Source organism: Mustela nivalis (assembly GCF_964662115.1).
Source record: "Mustela nivalis genome assembly, chromosome: 12".
Lineage (NCBI taxonomy): Eukaryota > Metazoa > Chordata > Mammalia > Carnivora > Mustelidae > Mustela > Mustela nivalis.
The window spans coordinates 1,640,619-1,660,321 of record NC_139031.1 but is presented as its reverse complement, the minus strand read 5'-3'; the positions used below and the strand labels follow the sequence as shown (position 1 = coordinate 1,660,321).

At 46.5% G+C, this 19,703-nt stretch overlaps 1 protein-coding gene across 13 annotated transcripts in view; it reads right to left on the bottom strand.

Moving 5' to 3' along the window:
• LMBR1 (limb development membrane protein 1) overlaps positions 1–13,670 on the bottom strand; it is a 156,975-nt gene extending 143,305 nt beyond the window's left edge. For 8 of the 13 annotated variants that reach the window (XR_014301147.1, XM_082692940.1, XM_082692938.1 and 5 more), the window contains exon 1: positions 13,325–13,587. Coding sequence is in view for 9 of the 13 variants with exons in the window: in XM_082692940.1 (XP_082549066.1) it covers positions 13,325–13,390 (66 nt within the window). In the remaining 4 variants the exon portion in view is untranslated. Of the gene's footprint in view, positions 1–13,324 lie in introns of all 13 variants that reach the window. The other 5 variants (XM_082692933.1, XM_082692944.1, XM_082692937.1 and 2 more) reach the window with 5 other exon arrangements.
• Positions 13,671–19,703: the final 6,033 nt, after the last annotated feature.

Here is a 19,703-nt window from a genome sequence, read left to right as displayed (position 1 = left end):
CCAATAGGATCCAATAGTACACTAAAAGGATTGCTCACCATGACCAAGTGGGATTTATTCCTGGGCTGCAAGGGTGGTTCAACATCCACAAATCAATCAATGTGATATACTACATAAGTAAAAAGGACAAGAACCATATGATACTCTCAACAGATGCAAAAAAACCATTTAACAAAGTACAGCATCCTTTCTTCGTTAAAACTCTTCAGTGTAGGGACGCCTTGGTGGCTCAGTTGGTTAAGCAGCTGCCTTCGGCTCAGGTCATGATCCCAGCATCCTGGGATGGAGTCCTACATCAGGCTCCTTGCTTGGCAGGGAGCCTGCTTTCCCTCTGTCTCTGCCTGCCATTCTGTCTGCCTGTGCTTGCTCTCGCTCCCTCTCTCTCTGACAAATAAATAAAATCTTTAAAAAAAAAAAAAAACTCTTCAGTGTAGGGATAGAGGGAACATACATCAACATCATAAAAACCATATATGAAAAACCCACAGTGAATATCATTCTCAATGGGGAAAAACTGAGAGCTTTTCCTCTAGGTCAGTAACACTGCAGGAATGTCCACTCTCACCACTGCTGTTCAACATAGTACTGGAAGTCCTACCCTCAGCAACCAGACAACAAAAAGAAATAAAAGACATCCAAACAGGCAAAGAAGAAATCAAACTCCCACTCTTTACAGATGATACTCTACGTGGAAAATCCAAAAGACTCCACTCCAACTTGCTAGAACTCATACAGGAATTAAGCAGAGTTGGCAGGATATAAAATCAAGGCACAGAAATTAGTTGCATTTGTATACACTAACAATGAGACAGAAGAAAGAGAAATTAAGAAGTCTATCCCATTTACAATTACACCAAAAACTGTTAAGATACCTAGGAATAAACCTAACTGAAGAGGCAAAGGATCTATATTCAGAAAACTACAGAACATTCATGAAAGAAGTTGAGAAAGACACAAAGAAATGGAAAAACATCCCATGCTTATGGATTGAAAAACAAATATTATCAAAATGTCTACACTATCAAGAGCAATGCAATCCCTATCAAAATACCATCAACTTTTTTCACAGAACTGGAACAAATATTCCTAATATTTGTATGGAAACAGAAAAGACCTGAATAGCTAAAGGAATGCTAAAAAAGAAAAAAACCTGGTGGCATCACAATTCTAGACTTCAAGCTCTATTACAAAGCTGTAATCATCAAGACAGTATGGTACTGGCACAAAACAGACACACAGATCAATGGAACAGAATAAAGAACCCAGAAAAGAATCTTCAACTCTATGGTCAACTAATCTTTGACAAAGTAGGAAAGAATATCCAAAGGCTCTTCAGTTAATGGTGTTGAGGAAATTTCATAGCCACTGCAGAAGAATGAAACTGTACCATTTCTTTAAACCATACACAAAAATAGACTCAAATGGATAAAAGACCTAACTGGGAGACAGGGATCCATCAAAATCCTAGAGGAGAACACAGGCAGCAACCTCTCCGACCTCAGCTGCAGCAAATTCTTGCTGGACATGTCTTCAAAGGCAAGGGAAACAAAGGCAAAAATGAACTATTGGGACTTCATCAGGCTTAAAAGGCTTTTGCACAGCAAAGGAAAGAGTCGACAAAACCAAAAAACCAACAGAATGGGAGAAGATATTTGCAAACGACATTTATCAGATAAAAGACTAGTGTCCAAAATCTATAAAGAACTTACCACACTCAACAGCCAGAGAACAAATAATCCAATCAAGAAATGGGCAGAAGACATGAACAGACATTTCTGCAAAGACGACATTGAAATGGCCAACAGACATATGAAAAGATGTTCCAAATCACTCAGCATATACACTCAGGACATAGAAATCAAAACCACAATGAGATACCACCACACACCAGTCAGAATCGCTAAAATTAACAAGTCAGGAAACAACAAATGCTGTTAAGAATGCAGAGAAAGGGAAAGGCTCCTACTGTGTTGGCAGAAATGCCAGCTGGTGCAGCCACTTTGGAAAAATGTAGAGACTCTTCAAAAAGCTGCAAACAGAGCTACCCTATGACCCAGCAATTGCACTACTGGGCATTTACCCTAAAGATACAAATGTAATGATCCGAAGGGGCACCTGCACCCCAGTGTTTATAGGAGCAATGTCCATAATAGCCAAACTATGGAAAGAGCAGAGATGTCCAAGACAGATGAAGGGATAAAGAAAATGTGAGATACATAGATAGATAATATACATATACATACAAAGGAATATTAGCCATTAGGATGAATACTTAACATTTACATCTACATGGATAGAACTGGAGGGTATTATACTGAGAGAAATCAATCAATCAGAGAAAGGCAATTGTCATATGGTTTTATTCATACGTGGAATATAAGAAACAGCACCAAGGATCATAGGGAAAGGAGGGAAAACTGAATGAGAAGTCATCAGAGAAGGAGAAAAACTATGAGAGACTCTTAACTATAGGAAACAAACAGGGTTGCAGGAGGGGAGGGGATTGGGGGGATGGGGTGACTGGGTGACGGGCATTAAGGAAGGCATGTGATGTGACAAGCACTGTGTTATACATAACTGATGAACTATTGAAAATTACATCTAAAACTATGATATACTATATATGTTTGCTAACTGAATTTATTTAAAATATATATATAAAGAAAATTAATCTAGACATAGACCCTATAACTTTCACGAAAATTAACTCAAAATAGATCAGTCTTAAATGTAAAACATGAAACTGCAAGAAATGCAGGTGATCCTGGGTTTGACAATAACTTTTTAGATACAACCTGAAAAGCATAGTTTATTCAAAAAATAATAATAAATTGGACAGGATTATAATTAACAACTTCTGCCCTGTGAAAGACACTGGTTAAAATAAGACAAGCCACAGGCTGGTGGAAATTTGTATAAAACACATAGCCAGTTCAAGAAGTTGAACCCAAAATGCAGAAAGAACTCTTAAAACTCAAAAAAAAAAAAAAAAAAAAAATTAAAAAGTGAGCTAGTGATCTAAAGAGACAGATCACCAAAACAGATACGCCCCTTTCTTTATCATACACAAGAATTAACTCAAAGTGAATCACACATATAAATGTGACAGCTAAAATTGTAATATTCTTGGAAAAAAGTATAAGAGTCTTTATGACCTTTGGTTGGCAAGGCTTTCTAAAATATGACTTAAATACAAAAGTGATAAAAAAATTTTATAGGTGAATTGTATTGGAACAAGATTAAAAACTTTTGTTGTACAATCAAGAAAGTGAAAAGATGACCCACAGAATAGAAGAAAATATACGCAAGTCCTATGTTTGATAAGGGCATGATGTCCAAAATATATGAGGATTTCTTACAACTCAAAAATAAGAAGAAAAAAGAACCCAATTTGAAAAAGGACAAAGCTGAACAGACATTCTGCCAAAGAAGATACACAAATGACCAATAAACAGATGTGAAGATGTTCAACATCATTAGTCATTAGGGAAATGCAAATCAAGACCACAATGAGGGGTGTGTGGCTGTCTCAGTCAGAAGAGAGAGCAACTTTTGATCTTGGGGTTGTGAGTTCAAGCCCCACGTGGGGTGTAGAGATTATTTAAATAAAGCTTTAAAACACACACATACACAATGAGGTAACACTTCACACTCACCATATGACTGTAATTAAAAATCAAGGGGGGCTCGCCTGGGTGGCTAAGTTGTTAAGCATCTGCCTTGGGCTCAGGTTATTATGCCAGGGTCCCGGGACCCTGCTCAGTGGGAAGACTGCTTCTTCCTCTCCCACTCCCCCTGCTTGTAGTCCCCTCTGTCTCTCTGTCAAATAAATAAATAAAATCTTAAAAAAAAAAAAAAAAAAAAACAAGGGGTGCCTGGGTAGCTCAATCAATTAAGTGTCTGCCTTCGGCTCAGGTCATGCCTGATCCCAGGATCCTGGAATCAAACCCCATGTTGGGCTCTCTGCTCAGCGGGAGCCTACTTCTTCTCCCTCTCCCTCTGCCTCCCTCTCCCTCTGTCTGCCACTCCACCTGCTTGTGCTCTCTCCCTCTCTATGCCAAATAAATAAATAAAATATTTTTAAAAAATTAAAATGGCAATTAATAACAAGTGTTAAAGACGATGCAGAAAAACTGAAATGTTTGTAGATAGAAAAGTGAAATGGTGCTCCAACTTTGGAAAACAGTTTGACAGTTCCTCAAAATATTAAACACAGAGGTATCAAACAACGCAGCAATTCCATCCAAGAAAAATGAAGACATACATCCACAGCAAAAACTTGTACATCAATGCTCACAGCAGCATTTTTCATAAGAGCCAAAAAGTGGGAAAAAACCTAAAGGTCCATCAACTAAAGAATGAATAAACATAATGTGGCACATCCATACAATGAAATATTATTTGGCCACAAAAAAGAATGAAGTATTGATGCATGCTACAATGCGGATGAAGCCCAAAAACATCATGCTAACGGAATGAAGCTAGACACACCAAAAAAACACACATCGCATGATTCACTTTACATGAAATACCCAGAATGGGCCAATCCATACAGAAAGTAGATTAGCTATTGCCAAGGACTGGAGGGAAGAGAATTCAGAGGGAAATGGGGAATGACTGCTAATGTGCATTGGGTTCCCCCTGGAGATAAATAAAAATATTCTAGGATTAGATTATGATGGCTACACAACTCTTAAATATACTAAAAGCCACTGAACTGGGTGAATTATATGATATGTGAATCACATCTCAATAAAATTTTTTAAAAAAATAGTTGAGTTTTTGTGCAGCATTTCCACTGTTCTGGTGAGAACAAAATATATATACAAACATGTACTGCTAAATATAAATTGCATAATTTCAGTGATTGCACATGGGTTCAATATCCCTATATTCGCATTTAAAACTCTACTGCACCTCCAATGTCCACAATAGCAGAATTATGGAAAGATCCTAGATGTCCACTGACAGATGAATGGATAAAGAAAATGTGGTACACACACACACACACACACACACACACACACACACACACACACACAATGGAATACTATGCAGCCATCAAAAGAAATGAAATCTTGCCATTTGCGATGATGTGGATGGAACTAGAGGGTATTATGCTGAGGAACGTAAGTCAATCAGAGAATGACAATTATCATATGATCTCCCTGATATGAGAAAGTTGAGAGGCAACGTGGAGGGTTTGGGGGATAGGAAAAGAATAAATGAAACAAGATGGGATTGGGAGGGAGACAAACAATAAGAGACTCTTAATCTCACAAAACAAACTGAGGGTTGCCAGGGGGAGGGGGTAGGGAGAGGGTGGTTGGGTTATGGACATTGGGGAGGGTGTGTGTGATGGTGAGTGCTGTGAAGTGTGTAAACCTGGCGATTCACAGACCTGTAGCCCTGGGGCTAATAGTACATTACATGTTCATTTTAAGTAAATAAATACTGCACCTACCTCCTTAGTGCAGTAGGCAGCACATCAGTCTCAAAAACTAATACTGCATTATTTCTATACACTAATAATGAAACAGCAAAGAGATTAAGAAAACAGTCCAATTTACAACTGTACCAAAGATAATAAGGTGCTTACCTTATTTTCATAGACAGGAAAATTAAGGTTCCAAAGAGACTACGGAACTTTCCCAATGTCACACAGCTAGTAAATAGTGAAGATAGGACTGGAACCTACACTGCCCCAATCCAAACCCAACAAATGTACCTCCTTGTTCAGCTTTCAGCACTGCTGTGCAATAAGGAAAAGCTCAGGCTCTCAATAAAATAGTTAAAATTTGGGGTTTTGAAGGAAAATATTACACTATGAATAACAACAGTATAGGCCTCAATAATACATTTGATATTCAAATACGCAATATCAACAAACTCATACATCAATCCCAAAGAATCACTACAGAATCATGAATTAGTATGCTAGTGAAACAACCCTGCTTGCAGTCCTAGTTGGTCAACTTTTTGTCAAATTCCGTATTTAGTTATGGTGTTCTTTGAAAGATACATAGATTTGAGGAAAATTAATGTCAGATGAATGACTTCTAAAGGCCAAAATTTGCACATTAAAGAGTACGTGGGGGGGGGGCACCTAAGTGGCTCAGTTAAGCGTCTGACTCTTGGTCTTGTCTCAGGTCATGCTCTCAGGGTCATGAGATCGAGTCCTGTATCAGGCTCTGTGCCGGGAGCCTGCTTAAGACTCTTTCTCTCCCTCTGCCTCTGCCCTTCCCCCACACACACTCTCTCCCTCTCTCCCTAAAAATAAAATTAATTTAGTAAAAGGTATGTGGAATGTTCCTGATGCCTAAGCCCCGAAGAAGGTATGTGAAAAACTGATATAATTAAATATCAGAATACTTTAACAATTCTATCTAGAGAATCTACGGCCTACACAAATGAAACACAAGTTTTATCACAAGTCCTGCCACAAAAACATCAACAAAGAAAAGCAAATGATATTATATTCCCTCTCCAACTTCAAGTTCCCCTCACACAATTTGAAGTTCATGCAAATTTAATTCTACAAAGCTTTTTAAAAAACAAAAAATTCTGGCACCCCCAAATTTCAAGTCACTCCTGGTGGAGATGGGTCAGCAATAGAAAGACAAGTAAAGTGGGAAGACAGAGAAATGGCTTCTACAATGTCACCTGGGGAAGGCATATCTGAGCTGCAGAAGGTAGCCCACCACCATTTGTGGGGACAGGAACATAAAAGATAAGTGCTCTGACGTAGAGTCGTCACAGGCAGAGCTAGGGTTCTACACCCAGCGACCAGGAAAAGGCACCCAAACCATCTCCCACCTCCAGCACACAAGTTCTTCTGGGCCCGTGGAATGAGAGTGAGGAGTGGTCCCAGGAGTCAACAACTCTGAGCCATATATCAGAGAGCCATCTGGATGGAAAAAGAGAGAAAAGGAAATACTTCTCCTAAGGCATATTATTTCAAAACAATCCAAAACGCATCACAAGGATCCCACTGAAATTCTAGGGAAGGGGATTCTGAAAATTCTAACACACAAGAGATACATAAAATTAGAATTTATTGTCTTTATTGTGCGTCCTTTCTGAATCATCTCATCTTAAGTATTAAAACATTTACAAGGGTTTCAAAGATAAATTCTGAACTGCATCGCCTCGTGTGTTTTCTTTTAATGCCTTATGTTCTTTGAATTATCTTACCACCAAGGTTTTCAGAAAATTAACCTATACTACTATATTTATATGTAATCTTCAAAACCTTATCATCATGAGTAAATATCTATAATTACCTTTTACAAATACCATGCAGAATAAAACAAAAGCATAGAGCTCTCAGAGAATATATAGTCTATCCTACTATATAAATTAGCTTGGAAACAAAAGGACAACTAACACGAGAAATTGTGCTGAAATGATATGGCATTCTTTGAAATGTCTATGCCTCTCAGGAAATGTACTTCCAACTATTACTTTAGACAGAAAGAATAAAAAGAAAGAAAAAATCTTACATGCAATTAGAAATGCCTCAGGCTCCTTCAACCCCAAGTACAAAACTGGAGAGAAGTGAGGCAGAGTCACAGGGAGAGCAATGCAGGTCAAAGCCTCCTTCCTGATGAAGGATTCTGAGTGGCTGCTGTAACCAATTACCACAACTCAGTGCTTAACACAAATTTACTACCTCACAGTTCTAAAGGTCACAGATCTAACATGGGTATCACTGGGCTAAAACCAAAATGTCAGCAAGACTAGTTCCTTCTATGGACTCTTGGGAGAATCCATTCCCTTGCATTTTCCAGCTTCTGGAGGCTCTTCACGTCCCTTAACTTATCTTCAAGGTGCTTCACACTACCGCTTGCTCATCGCCACATCTCTTTCTCTGACTCTGACTCTCCCACCTCCCTCCTGTAGGGACGCTTGTGATTACACTGCACTCACCCAGATAATCTAGGACAATCTCTCCCTTAACTTAATCACATCTGCAAAGTCCCTTCTGCCATGTATGATAACATACAGGGCTCCAGAGATTACCACATGAACATCTTTGTGGGCTACTGTACCACCTACCGGGGGAAGTTCATTTAACCCAGTTGAGCGAAATCAAATACAGAGAATCCTCTATACCGCTATTCCATTCCTTTTTACTCACCTATGTTATAAAATCAATATATTCAGCTACTGGATTTGCCTCTACTACACCATTCTATACCATACTATACCAAGTAAGACTTTATGGACCACACTGAGAAAGAGAAAAGCAGCCCCTGACATCTGGAAGCTGGCCTGCTGCTACCAAGCTAGGCTTTGCTGTCACTACAAACACCAGCAGCTCAGAGTGAGGCACTCACAGCTAGGTCTTTTTTTTTTTTTTTTTTGAGATTTTATTTATTTATTTGACAGACAGAGACCACAAGTAGGCAGAGAGGCAGGCAGAGAGAGAGGAAGAAGCAGGCTCCCCGCCATGCAGAGAGCCCGACGCAGGGCTCGATCCCAGGACCCCGAGACCGTGACCTGAGCCAAAGGCAGAGGTTCAACCCACTGAGCCACCCAGGCGCCCCTCACAGCTAGGTCTTGATGATTCTCCTCTTGAAAATAAACAGCTTTCAGGAGCACTTCAGGGTCACAAATAAATAAATCAAATCTTTTTTTTTTAAAAAATGACCAAATTATCTCCCCACCATGGCTTATATGAATGACTTGCTTCTTTTCCAATTAGTTTCAGCTTCAACCCACCCAATTTTCTTTCCTTCTGTATCAGATTAAGATACTCAATCATAAAATTATCTCTGCTTCCTAACAGCATCCAATACAGATCAAAGCCCCGTGTCCTTAAATTCTTTCCAAATCACCCAACACAAGCCCAAATCCTATTTTTAAAAGCTCCTTTCAAATGTTTTCTTATTAAACACCCCACAGTTCCCGGTGGTATGCATTTCCCCTTACTGCAACATGCAATCAGCCTAACTTGTCCAACTACAAGTATATTCCTATGGTCTTTGGCTGGAGAACAGTGACAACGCTCAGAAAAGACTCCAGACCTCCAGACACTGCATTTCAAAATTAGATACAAGATTGATCATTGGCTCCCATCTTCTGCTCAACCTCTATTCTCAAGAGGGAAGGGCTAAAGTTTTTATCTGCAGTAGATGGAGTGAGCCATGGAGATGAAGGCAAGACCCTGGTAGAAAAAGGCAGGTAAACTCACCTACGGAAGAAGTAGAGAGAAGATGACTCCTGGCATCTCCATTGTACCCCCACTCTATTTGGCCAAAAGGAAACCATCTAAATTAGGGGTCCTAAAATCTCCACTGTTGTAAAAGTTCTAGTGAACCCCAGAACTGTTCCCAAAAATGCTACAACCAGAATAAGGAAGAATTTAAATTGTGCAGCTAGACCCCAAAATTCCTGGCCAGCTAGGTTCATAGGTTCTCCCTGGTCCTTTCATTAGCCTTACAACAAGCATTTTATGTAATCAACCTAGCTGGATCCCACATAACCCTGTTACAGTGGAGGTTTAAATTTTATAGGACTATAAATATAGTACAGGCTATGAAATCAGCCTGCCCGGATTCAAACTCTCGCTCCATCACATGCTAACTATGCCACCTTGGCTACATGCTGCGAAATACCTACTTCATGTGCTTGTTATGGGACTCAAATGAGATACCTGGTAAGCACTCAATAAATATGATTTATTATTAATTTATCATAATTATAATTTATTATTAATTTAGTGAAGGTATTACGAGGATTTCTGGGGGTACTGTTATGTACCCCAAATAAATACGGTTATGTACTGTTATTGATCTGTGACCATTTTAAAATAATAGCTGTTATCGGTGAAAGTGGCATCAACATTAAGAAAACCACTTGGAAGATACCATCTAAGTAAATGCACTCAAAGAATAGAGTACAGGGGTGCCTGGGTGGCTCAGCCAGTTAAGCAACCAGCTCTTGATCTCAACTCCGGCTTTGATCTCAGGGTTCTGAGCTCAAGTTCCCTGCTGGGCTCCACGCTAGGTGTGGAGCCTACTTAAAAAAAAAAAAAAAAAAAATAGATGGACCAAAAGACAAGTGATCCTGTGCAGCTATGGAAGGTATAAAGAATAAGAACATATAAATTACAGTCCACATTTCACTTCTCCTGCTGGGTATTTAATAAGCTCAAGTCAATGTTTTGGTATCCTGGGTAGTAGTTTGTGGGGTGCATACTATTTAAAAATAGGTTAATCAAAAGCAGGTCACACATGAAACAATGAAAAATTTGTGTATGAACCCAGGATTATAATTAATCCAATTCTGTGAATCTTAAGTTCAAAAGAAAAAGGAAAAAGAGCCAGCAAAAGAAGAAAAGAAAAAAAAATCATTACCACCTGGTTAACAGATTTTAGCTACATAATCACTGAACTAATTGACAAGAAAATTCAGAAATATTCATAATTCACAATTATTACATGAGTATTTATTTATAAGTTAAACACCACAGAATACCCAAAAATTAACCCAAAATGGATAAAAGACCCTAAATGTTAAAAATTAAAACTCTAAAACTCTAAGAAGAAAACATAGGAAGACATTTTCATGAAATTGAATTTGGTGAGGATTTTTTTTTTTAATTTATTTGACAGATGGAGAGTGCAAAAAGGCAGAGAAGCAGGCAGAGGGAGAGGGAGAAGCAGACTCCCCACCGAGCAGGGAGCCTGATGCAGGGCTCGATCCCAGGACCCTGGGATCATGACCAGAGTCAAAGGCAGTCACTTAACCGACTGAGCCACCCAGGTGCCCCATGGTGATGATCTCTTGAATATAACACTAAAAGCACAGGCAAAAAAAAGAAAAAAATGCATAAAATGAACTTCATTAAAATTAACTTTTGTACATCAAAGAACATTATCAATAGAGTAAAAAGGCAACACACAGAATGGGAGAAAATATTTGCAAATCTGACATTTAATAAGGGAATATATAAAGAACTCCTGTTCTTTGTCAACAACAAAACCACCCAATTCAAAACAGGCAAAGGACTCAAACAGATAATTCTCCAAAGAAGACAGACAAATGTCAACGGCCAGGAAGCATTAGTGCTCAACATCACTAATCATCAGTAATCATCAGGGAAATGCAAATAAAAGCCGCTGCCCACCCATTAGAATAACTATCGTCTTTAAAACAATAGAAAACAACAGGCGTCGGTGGAGAAGCTGGAATCCTGGAGCCCGGCTGGTGGGGCTGTGAAGAAGCGCAGCCCCTACGGAAAACGGCATGGCGGCTCCCAAAACCTTGAACATAGACTCTTTTTACACGGTCCCAGCAATTCCCCCTCTGGGTAGGCATCTATGTCAGGGAACTGAAAGAAAGGTCGGGAAGAGGTGTTCGTCCAGCCGTGTTCACAGCAGCACTGGTCCAACGGCCAGGACACAGGCGCCCGGCCGGGACGAAGGATGGATGACCGAGCGGGTCGTCTCGTGCTCAAAAGGAACAACTTCGGACTCGTGCTCCGAGATGCATGAATCTGAAAGTCTTGAGCTGAGCGCCACGAGCCACACATGAACGGACCGACACTGGGATCGCGCCTCTGCGAGATACCTGCGTGGGTCGGATGCGGAGACCGGAGTGGGGCGGCAAGGAGAAAGGACTCCCGGGGCAGCTTCGGTGCGGGGCGCCAGCAGGGGTCCCGGGAGGCCGCACGACATGGGACGCACCTCGTGCCCATGAACTGGACCCTTGGAAATGCGAATCACTCGCTCTGTGCATTGTATCAGGAAGAAAAGGTGGGCCTTCTAGCATTGCAGGGCAAACCCCAAATACCGCTGAGTGAAAGTACCCGCAACGCGTCTGAGGGAAAACCCAAGCACTCCTCCTCCGTCTGAGCGGTCGGAGAGCCCAAGACTGGACACCCCGCGGGGCGTTCGCGCGCACAGCTTCTGCGGAGGCTGCACTCAGCACCCAGCGGGGCCTGGACATCCGGTGGCGGAGGAAAACACAGATTCCGACCTCAAACAGCCCCAGAAAGCCGATCCCCGATGAACCGCCGGTGGAATCGGGAAGGGTGCGTCGGGGAAGCTTTTAGAGGAGCCCGCGAGGTCCTCCGGATGGGCAGCGCGGGGCCAGCCCGACCATCAAGCCATCTGCCGACGTGAGTCCGCGACCCGGCCCTGTCCCCCGGACACGCGTCGCCGCGCGCGAAGGCACCCCGCACCGGGAACAGCCGCAGCCCCGCAGCCCCGCAGCCCCGCGCCGCCCTCGGAAGCGGAGCGCACCGGCGAGTCCGGACGGAAGCGCCCACGGGACGGACGTGCGGCCGCTTCACGAGAGCGCGGCGACGGCCACGCACACAGGACGCGCGGCCCCAACCCGCTCATCGTCCCGGAAGCGCGCACAACGTTCCGTGCGGGACCCAGTCCGACGCGAGGACGAGGACGCGCTGCCTGCGGCGGCGGAATCACCAGCGCGCACGCGCCCAGCCGGCCCAGGGGCGCACCGAGCCGCGGCCGCGCGGGGGCCGGAGCGCTCGGGACCCGCCCCCGGCCGCGAGAGGCGCGTGCGCGCGCCAGGCCCCAAGCCCGGGCCCCCGCGCCGCCGTCGCCGGGCCGCCGTCGCGGATGCGCTCGGCTGCAAGCCAGGCCCGGCCGGGCGGTCCTCAGTCCCCGAGGCCGAGAGCCGCACACAGCCCGCAGCGCAGCTTCTTCCCGGCTCCCGGCGCCGCGGCCGACCGCGGGGCCGTCGGTCCGCCGAGGGGACGCGCACACACACACACACGCACGCGCACACGCACGCACGTAACACGGGCCCCGCGCGGCCACGGGGACACACACGCGCACCGCGCGCTGCGCTGCGGGACGGGAGGCGCACACGCGGGCCCGAGGCCGAGCGCGGGTCGGAACAGGCAGCCCCGGCGCGACGGCTCCCGGGAGCGGCCCCCGAGCCCGGCGGGCGCCCCCCAGCCCGCAGGGTCCTGAGCCCACGGCGGCGGGGCCGGAGGCCGGCTGCGCACGCTCGGCTCCCGGGCCGCCAGTGGGCACCGCACGCTCGCGGGTCCGCCGGGCCGGCGCCCGCCCCCCGCGACGGGAAGAGCGCCCAGCGGCCCGCGCGGGTGCTGCGCCCACCGGAGCTTCCGCGAGGGGGAGGGGCGGGGGGTCGGGGGACACCGGGCGCGGGGCGGGGGGCGTGGCCGAGGGCGCGGCCGGCCCCGGGAGATGGGGGCGGCGGGGCCGGGGGCGCAGGGCGCGAGGAGGGCGGAGGCGCCGGGCACGGGGGGCGGCTGCAGCTCGGCCGCGGGGGGCGGGGCGCGGGTCGGGGCGCGGGTCGGGGCGCGGGGCGCGGGCCGGCTCACCGTGGACTCCCGCACTTGGCTGTGGAAGTGCTGCTCCCGCGCCGACACCTCGTCCTGCCCGTCCATCCTCCCTCATGCCCGCCGCCGCGCCGCCCGCGTCCGCGCGCTCCGCCGCACCATCGCCCGCCGCTCCGGGACGGAAGCACACAGACAGCGGACCGCCGTCCCCACGGTCGGCGACCGCAGCCCCCGTCCCCGCCGCCGCCTCAGCCGCCTCAGCCGCCGCCTCAGGCGAAGCCGCTCGGGCTGCGGAGGGCGGGCGCGGGGCGGGGCCGGGGCGGGGCCTGACGTCAGAGGAAGGCGCTTCGCGTCAGAGGAGCGCGCCGCGGCACCTTACTAACGGGAGCCGCCGAGGGGCGTGGTCTACCGGAGGCGGGGGCGGTAGGGCCACGCCCCCAGGACTGAGGCCGGAGCCGGGCTGCCGGGTCCCAGTGCCCAGCCGCTCGGGGACGCGACCCTGGTGGGGCGGCAGGAGCGGGTTCCTCCTCTTTGAAGGCTCACGGGGCGGCCGGCCACAGTCTCGGTGCAGTTGCTCCCGGCAGGAGGGGATCTTCGTGGCCCGGCGCGGCCTGCGGGCCAGCAGGTCTCCCGCGGAACTGGCGCTCCGCCAAAGCCGGTCAAAGGCCACGAAGGACCCGGCTCCGTGGCTCCGACCGCGGCGTCTCCCGCCCGGACAGCGTGGACAGCCCCGCGTGCGAGGCCCTTGCCGAGCGCGTGGAGTCGCCCCCGGGAGGCCCTCGGCAGACGCTCATATTGGGGACCCCCTAGCAGACCGAACACGGGCCTTCATCCCCGCTGGACGCCCAGTGTCTTTTTCCTATTTTCGCTGGATATGTGTCGTTTTACTTCGGGATTCATTTGACCACAGAGAGGTCGCTTAAATGATGCTGGCCCTGCGATGTGGGGGGCGTCTCTCATTGAGAACTCGAAGGAAGTAAGAAAATCTAGAAATTGCTTTCAAATTATTTTAATGATGTATCTGCGTCTAGATTGTTCAGTATCTTCTGCAATTTTGAGTTAAAAGTTTTCTCATGACTTAAAAAAAAAAAAAAATGTTTCTAAGGTCTCCAAAAAGCGTGTCAACCCCATACACCGGGCCTGTGATGCAGGAGGCTGTAAATGGTCGGTAGTGGGAGGACCAGATCGCGGGGTTTGCTCTGAGTGCCCCTGCTGCCACAGGCTGATAAGAAACCAGGAATGCTTCCAACTGCTTAAATGCAGTGTTCACTTTTATTTTTAAAATGTCTCAGAGACGGAAAGAACCACCGAAAGACAAAGTCTCTGTTTTTCTAGACACCCGGGTTCTGAGAGCTGGGTTAAACACTTGTCCGAAATGATCTGCATAATTTCTGGGTTAATTAGAGTAAGCAGATCAGATTTTAAGTTCATGATATTTAATGTGTTCCCGGACGTAGATGCATGCATTTCTGCTCTATCTAGCCCAACCCCCAAGCATCTAGTGCTTTCTGTTTTCTTTAGCCCCTAGCCCTGGGTGGGAGGCTTCAAAAATAGCCAGAAGCTCCCCCCTTCCTATTCCTATAGACAGGAGACAGACATTCTCCTGTCTGCCTTGTGGCATTGCCTCTCCTTCCATCAAGAAGTCATTATTTTCCACCCTCTTGAATCTGGGACCGAACAGGTGACTTGCTTTGGCCAAAAGAACAGTAGAATATATGAAGCTACTTTGAAAAGTGCTTGTGCCTCAGGGCTTGTCCCTTCTTACCAGCCCTGGGCATCCTCCAGCTGCTACTGTGCAAACAAGCCCCAACCAACTAGAGAGAGGGATCCCTGTTCTCTCTGGCTCCCAGCTGACACAGTCTTTTCTGCATCCCTCTAAAACATAAATCTTCCTGTAACAGTTTTTCTCCCCTGTTCAGTGCACTGCAATGCAGTTGTTCTCACTTAGTGTAGAATAAAATTAAACTCCTTAACTTGGCATTCAAGAGCTTGACTTTGGAGCCCGACCCCATCCTTCCAGACCCTGTCCCCACTTCATTCCCTGAAGAGCTCTTGGCTACAACCTGGCTTCCTCCTCTCTCCCATCCCCAAGGCCAAGGCCCAGCCCCGTTACCTGTTCTATATACTCGTTCCTACTGTTCCGAGTCAGTGCTAACTCCCTTCAGCATTCACACCAAGACCTTCTTCTCAGCAAAGGGAACCTCTTACACTGCAATGTAATGGGAATGCAAGCTGGGGCAGCCGCTCTACAAAACAGTATGGAGGTTCCTCAAAAAGTTATAGAGCTACCCCACGACCCAGCAATTGCACTACTACGTATTTATCCAAAGGATACAAACGTAATGATCCAAAGGAGCACATGTGCCCCAATGTTTATAGCGGCAGTGTCCACAATAGCCAAACTATGGGAAGAGTCCAGATGTCCATGGACAGATGAATGGATAAAGATGTGATATACACGATGGAATAGCATTCGGCCATCAAAAACGATGAAATCTTACCATTTGCAACAACAGAGATGGAGCTAGAGAGTATTAGGCTGAGCAAAATAAGTCAATTAGAGAAAGACAATTATCACATGATTTCACTCATGTGGAAATTAAGAAACAAAACAGATGATCATAGGAGAAGGGAGGAGAAAATAAGATGAAATCAGAGAGGGACACAAACCATGAGACTCTACTCCAGGGAACAAACTGAGGGTTGCTGGAGGGGAGGGGGGTGGGGGACAGGGTAACTGAGGGATGGGCATTAAGGACCGCATGTGAGGAAGTGAGCACTGGGAGTTCTATGCAAACGATGAATCACTGACCTCTGCCCCACAAACTAATAAAACACTATGTGTTAATTAATTGAATTTAAGTAAATAAATAAAAAGATGTCTCTTCTCCACAGTCTTTCCTGATGATTCCAGATTCTTCATTCACACATTTATCCAAAACCGTGGAGACACAATGGAAAGATTGCTGGGGCGCCCGGGTGGCTCAGTCAGTTAAGCGTCTGCCTTTGGCTCAGGTCATGATCTCGGGGTTCTGGGATCAAGTTCCACATCGGGCTCTCTGCTCAGTGGGGAGTCTGCTTCTCCCTCTCTCTCTGCCCCTCTCCCCCTGCTTGTGCTCTTTCTCAAGTTAATAAATAAAGCAGAGGAAGGGAGGGAGAAAAGGAAAAGAAAGAAAGAAAACCGCTTCAGTCCCTGCTTTCACAGAGTTTGTAACCCAGGAGTAAAGCAGAAACCTTACAGCCATTCACTTGACCCTTAGCAGACATGTCCCTGTATCTACTGATAGTCGATGCATAAGCTCTTCAAGACCTAGGGCATCTTTTCCTCCATCTTGTAAACATCTGTGTACTTCCTACAAGACCTAACGGAATGTCTTGCACAAAGTAGACACCTAACAAATATTCCTTAATCAGTAGGCTGCTTGCTCTGAGAAATTTCCTAGACTTCACACTCTGGTATGTCTTCATATTTTATGGATGAAAATAATTGTGTGGGCCTTGCTGGTTCTTCCAAGCGCACAGTTCAGATGTCCATGACTGAAGGCACTGCCTGTTGCTCCGTCCTCTGCTTCACTGCCATGTCATGTCTTTGAAACCGTTACAATTCCAGATAATTCCTCTCACTTCACTAGGCTTTGCTTTGGTTTTCTTGGTCACAATGATAAAAAATTTTTGAGATATAAGGTGACAGAGACCATGCTTTTAACCTCTGTATGCCCTATACCAAACCAAGCCAAGCAATATTCAGATGTACCCAGTATTTCCCCCAGCCACTGGCAGAGGTGAGGATTTTCTTTTTCCCTTAGCCCCATTATAGCAAGAGATACCAACCAGCAAAGGTCCAGCCACATCCCAGCTCTCCCTCCGCAGTGGATTAGGTAAACACACCGGGATGTGCTCATCCAGTGGGATAAGACCCTGGGGAAAAAAATCAATGCACTGCGGCCACAAGCGATAATACGGGCGAATCAATACAGGCAAAAACAGCATCGAGCATCCACAAGACGGAACTGCGGTAGGAGTCCGTCTGGATGAAGGTCCACACCCTGCAAAACCAGACAAGGTATCATTCCAGGATACAAACATGTAGCGGACCTACAGACAAAGTGGGGAAGGATCACTTCCAGGAAGGAAGGTCAGGGCAGACAATGGTGGGAGGTGCTCTGGGGGCCGCACAGATGACTGGGCTCATTGCGAAGACTTGTCAGATCTGGACCCTAAACGCGGCTGTTTCCACCTGCCGGATGGATCCCAGGGGGTCTCCCCATCACGTCGCCGCGGTGCGTCTCTCTCACTGGCGGAGCCTGGGTCATGTGGCTCCACCTGAGCCGCCAAGGCAGAGCGCCTGCAATGTTTTCTCCTTCTTTTGTGGGATGGAGTCCCTGCTTCACAGGGGAGGGGCCTCTCGTCACAGGGAAAGGGGCTTCTCCTATGGTTCAGCCTAAAGGAATTATTTGGTCCAAACACAAAGCTCTCTGGAGACCCAGCACAAGCAAAGTATAAAATTTAGACTCTCTAGGGGCGCCTGGGTGGCTCAGTGGGTTAAGCCTCTGCCTTCGGCTCAGGTCATGATCCCAGGGGCCTGGGATCGAGTCCCGCATTGGGTTCTCTGCTCAGCAGGGAGCCTGCTTCTCTTCATCTCTCTCTCTCTGTCTGTCTCTCTGCCCATTTGTGATCTCTCTCTCTGTCAAATAAATAAATAAAATCTTAAAAAAAAAATTTAGACTCTAAAGAAACAGATGGACTTTAGGGCTTTGCTAAGTGATAATAATTAGGGCTTTGCTAAGTGATAACCAGCCAGCGCTGTGCTGGAGACCAGGTCTTGAACACCGCGGGTCATGATCCTAAGGTCCTGGGGTCGAGTTCCGCATTGGGTTCCCTGCTCAGCAGGGAGCCTGCTTCTTCCCCTGCTTGAGCTCGCTCGCTTGCTCTCTCTCTCTCTCTGACAAATAAATAAATTAAATATTCTTTAAGAAATTATATTTTTAGGTGCCTATGCCTGGGTGGCTCAGTGGGTTAAAGCCTCTGCCTTCGGCTCTGGTCATGATCTCAGGGTCCTGGGATTGACCCCGCATCGGGCTCTCTGCTCAGCGGCCTGCTTCCTCCTCTCTCTCTGCCTGCCTCTCTGCCCACTTGTGCTCGCTCTCTCTCTCTTTGTCAAATAAATAAATCTTAAAAAAAAAGAAATTATATTTTTAAAATCATATTTTTAAAAGGTAACAAATATTCAAATTCCTTCATGTCTTAATTATTTTGTTACACTTTCCTCTTAGCTCTGTTCCTAAAGTTACTTCACTCCCAGCGGTGCGCTACTCTCCCTCCAATGACCTCACTTGGGCAGCTGGGATGGGCCACAGTGGGAGCATTTACACCATGGGAATCAGCAAATGATACACACCAGGGCCCTTTCTCCTCCCCCTCGTAGAGCAGTTATTAGCTGTAGTATACCACAGGAGATACCAAAGTTTTGAGAAACACCTAAGTGAAGATTTTCCGTATTGGGAGCTAATGTCAAACAGCCAGCTGGTCAAAGTTGGTGTCCTCTGAAGGAAGTTGAGGAGAATGACACACTCGCCTGGTGGCTGGTCACGTCAGGTGTCTGGAGAGGTCAAGGGCTCCCACAGGGAAAATAGGATTTTTCTCAGGAAAACAGTTCTAATGCCATGAAGGTGCAGATAGGTTTAGAAACATCCATTGTTTAGAAACATCCATGTCACACTGATCGGACCCCACCAGTGGTTTGTATATTTGTTGCTCTTCTAAAGGGACAAAATAGTCATCGTTCCCCATCACAGGGGAGGCAGCAAACACGGGTCTGGGTGCAGAGAGGGGTCAGACGTTGTGAGAGTTCATTGGTCTCCGGGGTATCAGACTACCCCAGACTGGACAGATGGACAGAATCCTGATTTCTCACAGCTCCGGAGGCTGGAAGTCTGACGTGAAGGCGCCGGCCGGGCTGGCTCTTCTCGAGGCGCTCTCCTTGGCGTGTGGACAGTGGTCTTCTCTGTGTCATCGTCTGTGTGTCTGTGTCTCATCTCTTTTTATAAGGACACCAGCACGTTGAACTAGCGCCCTCCCATAGGACCTCATTGAACTTAATCACCTCTGTGTTTTTGTTTTGTTGGGGTTCTTGAGAGAGAGAGAGAGCAGGGGTGGAGGTGGTGAGAGGGGGAGAGAGAAGAGAATCTCAGACGGGCTCCATGCCCAGCACGGAACCCAATGTGAGGCTCGAGCTCACAACCCTGAGATCATGACCTGAACAGAACTCAAGAGTCGGATGCTCAACCAGCTGAGCCACCCACGTGCCCCAACTTAATCCCCTCTTTGAAGACCCCATCCCAGTTAGGGTCACATTCTGAGATCCCGGCAGGATGTCCACATGTTAATTTTGAAGGGACACAATTCAGCCCAGACAGGGAGT